The sequence below is a fragment of the Pelophylax lessonae genome, assembly GCF_965119305.1.
Source record: "Pelophylax lessonae genome assembly, chromosome: 5".
Taxonomy (NCBI): Eukaryota; Metazoa; Chordata; class Amphibia; order Anura; family Ranidae; genus Pelophylax; species Pelophylax lessonae.
Genome location: NC_138772.1, coordinates 346,426,108 through 346,432,107, shown reverse-complemented (window position 1 = coordinate 346,432,107; position 6,000 = coordinate 346,426,108). Strand labels below are relative to the sequence as shown.

The window sequence follows — 6,000 nt, the reverse complement described above, 5'->3', positions numbered from 1 at the left end:
CCTGTATTTACTATTTACAAATAGCATAATAGTTTTTTTTTTACATTACTTTACAGTCTACAAACCACAAAAGCGCAATAATTTTATATTCCAATGATTCATACTTTTAGGGAAGAAAGTCCATCACAAAAAGGTCTAAAAAAGGTACAAGAATGGACAAAAAAAGTCCTCACCAAGGGGAGGGGGAATTCACAAGCTCACACAAAACCATGTTAAATAATAAAATAAAAAAAAAAACTTAATTTAAAAAAAAAAAAAAATATGACCAACAAAACCTGAAGCGTTTCTAGTAGATTTCCAGTCCAAACAAACAGACTTGAAAGTACAAGGTTATAATTAAAACACCCACACATTTATACACACACTTAATACTAACACTCCACTATATTTTGAAAAAAAAACTGCTAATTAATGCAATTTTTTTCCAATAAAAGACACCAGGTAGCAGCTTGAATGGTACAAGACTTCAAATAAATACTTCAAGGCGACAGTCTGTACCATAGTGGATTTACACATCCATAAAAGCTTTACATATTTTAAGAGGAAAAATTTGGAGCCTTGCCCTAATTTAACATCCAAGACTTGTACAAATACAAAAATTAGCAATCAATTCATAGAACCCAAGTGGATGGATCTCAATCCAATTGTACAGAGGGCACACATACAGCATTATCAAATATAAGAATCACCCTCTAATAACTACCTCCTTGTGAAATGTAAACCTTTGGCACTTTTATTCTCATACCAACAGGATTTGTTTACCAGGCACTGTATGTAGGCTTGCATCTTTCTAGAATTGTTAGGTTGGGTACTTTGAAAAAGACATCACGAGTCTTGATGGTACCTGCAATTGACTTCATGCACAAATCTGCTGAACCATTGCTGCAAACCTAAAAAGCTTGGGAAGAACAGTTCAAGAGTTTTCTACATTTAAACCAAAAAAAAAAAAAAAAACCCCACCACACAGAAGGGCACTTGCTGGAGCCTGCAGATGTTCATTTTTAATTTAAAAATGAATTAGCGATGCACCTATTGCCCAAAAATCAGCTCTTTGCTAACAAAAAGAAGTGCTGATAACTGCATGCTGCATCCCATTGACTTTAATGCAAATTCGTGTTCCATTGACTTAAAGGCAAAAATCACTAGCAACATAAAAATTGTTCTGTGTTTTTTTCTTTTATATACTGTCCTCAGTTTCAGTTTTTGGCCAAGTGCATCCTGAATTTTCGGTTTCGGTCCACCATTAAAATAAAATATTCCTCTCCTCTTCTATGACCTATCAACTTTTGCCTCTCCTTACAAAAGACCAAGCTGGAAGGCAGAGCCCAAACCTACCATAACGAGTTCCAATGAGGCAAACTGTCTCATCTAAACTCAGAGCTACTGAGCTTAGTAGAGGAAGCATCTGCAACAAGAGCTCAAATACAAAAGGGCTCCTAGTCCACAGTTATTTATATTTTCTATGCCAACGCAGGCTTTAGCACGAAAAGGCAGAAAATGTCTCAGTCAATACAGCCCACATATTACTTAAAGCAGATATTCCCCAAAAGCATTTAGTCTCTTGACCCTGTAAACACTTGGCAGGCACCAATATAAGAAACCCGGCTCTCAGTATTGGCACCCATATACACAAGGACTTAAATGGCACAAAATGTTGAGGATAGCTGGCCCCGAATTAACGGGTTAAATTCCTGGTTTGCAAGGACTTGGGACTCTCCTTCACTAAAAAGGAGCTGCAAGGAAGGTTATGAGCATATTCTTTAGTTACTAGGGGGAAAAGCCCATCTTCAAAAAAGGCACTGGGCAAAATGGGATTATCAGTCCCAGAGTCAGGAACACCCATCTTGACACTTGCAGGTCTATAGCACCTGAAGACTTCAGCATCTCTACAGACACTTCTAGGTGTAATTATGCGTAGTACATCTGCCCCTCTTCCCCATATAGGAATTCAGTCCTGTAGTGATGTACTGCATGGCATAATTCAACAGAAAACTTGGTATCACACCTGAAAGTGTTTGATTCTGCATGGCTTTCATGGCTATGCAAGAGATAGGCATCACCACCTGCTACAGAAGCAAGTATTCACCATTTACAAGGTGCCTTTTTTTCCTCAGCAACAATCAAGCATACTTTAGCAGTGAAAGGTTTACTTTGAACTCAGGAGTCTCAATATAAAAGAATGTACATGAACAGGTGCTCATGTTAGAACATACATCTTAAATAAAAGATGTTTAAAAAACCTTCCATGTGTATGTTGAGAAATCCTTCATGTGCAGAAGGTCTCAGGCACTTCAATTCTCCCAAGTTCTGAGCAAGCAAAGTAGGTTATTTAAGGCAAGATGACAACTCGTATGGCTTGAAAAACAGGAAGATAGTGAAGTGTACATCTTATTAAATGTACATTTGTGTAACATGCAATGTATTGGGCAGTTTCCGGATGCTTGCTAACAACCACAAATAAAAATGCACACAATTATATGCAAAACAACAGTTCATTATTTATTGTGGAGTTTCTCCACAAGAACTGGGGAAAACGTATTGTACAGGAAGGCACAGACCGACTTCACCAGGCCATATACTATTAAATGGAAACAAACTGAGAAAGCTAAACCAATTCAAGTTGCTCATTTGTGCCTTTAGCAATCCCAGCAGACCATCCTAATGCAGTGAAATTTGCATAGCCTCAAGTAGTATGGAATGAAATAACTGCACTTTTTTCAGCAATTGCTGCCTTTTTAAATTCATGCCTTCTTTAAAGACACAGGCAAATAAGGTGTCAAGTAGGCAACGCCAGCAAGTTGATAAAATTCCATTTGAAATTCATACAGAACAAAACCGTGGCCTTGGGATCATACAAGTCAACTGCACATAAAGTCTTCAAGAGATGGAAGTTTTTCTAGCTCATAGGCATCAAAAAGATCACTAATGCCCTCCTCTTCTCCAAGGCTTAGTAAATAATCCTCATGAATAAGGGGAGGGAGCAAGTTCACAAATGGGTTGTCAAGATTTAAAGGTATTTGATCTTCTGTTTGCTGCAGGAGGTTTGATGGAGAGGTCAAGGGAGAAATTGCTTCCATTGTACAGTTTTCTATCTTAGGTGATAGTAAATCTGGAGGGAAAGGGGAGAAAAAGAAAATTACTACCAGACAGTCATAACTATATGCCAGCTTCAATGTCCCAACAAAGAATATACAAATACCTTTGGAGTTTGGTTTTGAGATATTTCCATTTTGGTCCTGATGGCTTTGCTTCACTGGACTACTGGATTCACTTTCTTCAGGGCATAAATACACTTCAATTGCTCCTTGGGTGCTAGACAAGTGTATTTGTAAACTCTAAAAGGAAAAAAAAAAAAATCACAATTACACATTTAAAATAAAAACATTTAAAAATTTTGCAGACATGTTAAACTAGCAAACATTAAATATTTAAGACTAACAACTTACAGTTTGATTCTCGATGGCAACCCCAAATGCTTATATAAGTATACCCTGAGTATTTGTTCCCTAGTAAGAAAAACTCAGCATAGGTATCTTAGTTAATAGACTGTCAATGGAGTAAAACTTTGGAATCAAGACTAACAATTTCAAGTTTCCTGTGTCCCCGATAAGCTGACTTCCAGTAGTTTTGGGACATTTGATCTGGAAAAAACACAACCAGTGAAGTCCAAACTAATGATCTACATACCATTTTTAGCTGTAGCCAAATATTTTCAATAACCTTTATTTTCTACATGACATGTTTTTCACTGTACTACTATATCAGATGTTTTTCGAAGATTTTTTGGGAGAAAAATGCTTAGTCCATTTATTTTGTGAGGCAAAAAAATAAATATCCACCTCTCAATACCGGTATGTTAATCACTTCTGGACCGGAAAGTTTTACCCCCTTAATGACCAGGCCATTTTTTGAGATACGACACTGCATTACTTTAACTGGCAATGGAGCTGTCAAATTTCTCTGATGTGCATGGACGGGCAGCTCCTGATTCTTAACTATTGGGACGTCCCAAAGCAGTGTTAAACATGAGGGGTGGGGAAAAAAAAAAAAAAAAAAAAATTCCCAAGGCTAACCATGGCCAACCAGGTAACATGGAGCTTACCCATAAACAACTAGAGCTCAAATAGAGAAAAAAAAAATAAAAAAATACCCTTCAAAAAGGACCAGGCCCTCTAAAGAGCAACCAGCCAAACCTTGCGGCCAAAATAAGCATCCGCAGATGCCAACAAATCCACTTAAAAAAAAATTGTAAAAAAAAAAAAAGCGCACTGATGACCAGGTGAAAACCTTGCAAACCTGCATCACTGACGCTTGATGACCGAAGCCCAGGTGACACTAAGCGCCCTAGTAGAGTGCTCCTTGACAGGGAAAGGAGGAACCTGACCCCTAATGCAAAAGGCCTGAACCACTGTTTGTCTAAACCATCTGGAAATAGTTGCAGAAGAAGCAAACCCTTTGCGCGTTCCGTTCATGAGCAAAGAGAGTGACTTCCTAAAAGACTCGTAGCTGCCAGGTACACCCAATTGCCCCGACCACAAAGACAAGCAAAGTCATTTCCTGCAGATGTTTAGCCTGGTACACAGGGAAGGCAAAATATCTTCATTCAAATGACAGTCCGATACCACCTTAGGAAGGATTGAGGGACCTTATGCTTGTGAACCACCAATAAAAGATTGACAGGATAACACCGCCAGTTCTGACACCCTGCGCACAGAGGTGATAGCCACCAAAAAAGGCCACCTTTCCGGCAGCGCAAGCAGGGAAACCTCCCAACATTCCACAATGGTAGATCTTCCTAGGAGTAGATTCCCTAGCTTTCAACAGCGTAGGAATCACAGACTCAGACAAACCTCCATCCGTCTCATCCATCCTTCTCCTTGGATCCTGCACAGGAGTCGTGGCAGAAATTTGAGATGGGTGGAAAAAAAAAAAAAAGCGGTCAGCTCAACTTATGCCAGCTACTTACCTAGCCGCCGGTACACTACTTGTGCCCCCTTGGTGATGACAGACCACGGCCGTGGCATTGTCCAAAGGAATTTGTGCCAGAGACCCCTTAAGACGAGTTGTCCAATGAGCCAAAGGCCAATCGCTCATAGTTCCAGAACATAAAATCGTCAGTCATGACTACCAGAGTCCAGACCCCCTGAGCACATCTGTGCTAGGGATGCCTCCCCTCCCTGACAGGGTGGCATCCGTGGTGACAACCATCCAACAGGGAAAATCCTCTCTCCCCCTGTACTGAAGTGCCAGAGAAGTAAGCCACCTCTACAGACCGTGGATCCTTGTCCCATTTCACCAGAATCTCTTCAGCTGAGATCTCGCGTGGAACTGTGCAAACAGACTACCTTGAGGGTGTACACCATCAGGCCCAGCACCTGCATGCAAGCCCTGGGAGATGACAGTCTGCAGAAGGCAATTCAGCTTCTGTTCAACAATGTCTGGAGTTTTTCCAGAGGAAGAAACACTCTGGTTGAGACAGAGTCAGACCCAAATAGTCCAGTTTTAGCACACCGAACCAAAAGCAGACTCCTGAAGGCTCCGAACCCAACCAAACTCCCTCAAGAGTTCAAAACAATAATACTCCTCGCCCACAGCAAAACAGAAGTGTTGGTGACTGGCACATGTTAGAATGTGCACAGGTAGGCGTCCTTGATGTCGACAGAAGCGAGAAGAAATCTCCCCTGACATAGGGACGCCACTACTGTGTGAATGGACTCCACACTGAACTTCTTTACTAGCACCAGCAGTTTAGCTCCTTGAAGTTCAGAATTGGGCGTATCTTGCATGCCTTCCTGGAATTTGTAAATTAGTAAAGTTAAAACCCCTGAAAACATTCCGAAATCAGAAACGGCTCTTGAATGCACATGTCTTGCACTACCCCAAAGAGACCCATAAGTGATCTGGGGGACAAGTGCAGGTTGGAAGGGGAAAACCTTTTTTGGTTAAGACTGAACTCGATCTCGTAGCCTGACTGAATAACTTTGTGGACCCACGTGTCCT

The 6,000-nt window shown here is 40.5% G+C and overlaps 1 protein-coding gene across 1 annotated transcript in view; it reads right to left on the bottom strand.

Moving 5' to 3' along the window:
- Window positions 1–2,248: 2,248 nt before the first annotated feature.
- E2F3 (E2F transcription factor 3) overlaps window positions 2,249–6,000 on the bottom strand; it is a 52,435-nt gene continuing 48,683 nt past the window's right edge. The window contains exons 6-7 of the mRNA XM_082259938.1: window positions 3,200–3,335; window positions 2,249–3,109 (exon numbers count right to left, since the gene is read on the bottom strand). Coding sequence (XP_082116064.1) covers window positions 2,859–3,109; window positions 3,200–3,335 — 387 coding nt within the window. The 3' untranslated portion in view covers window positions 2,249–2,858. The remainder of the gene's footprint in view (window positions 3,110–3,199; window positions 3,336–6,000) is intronic.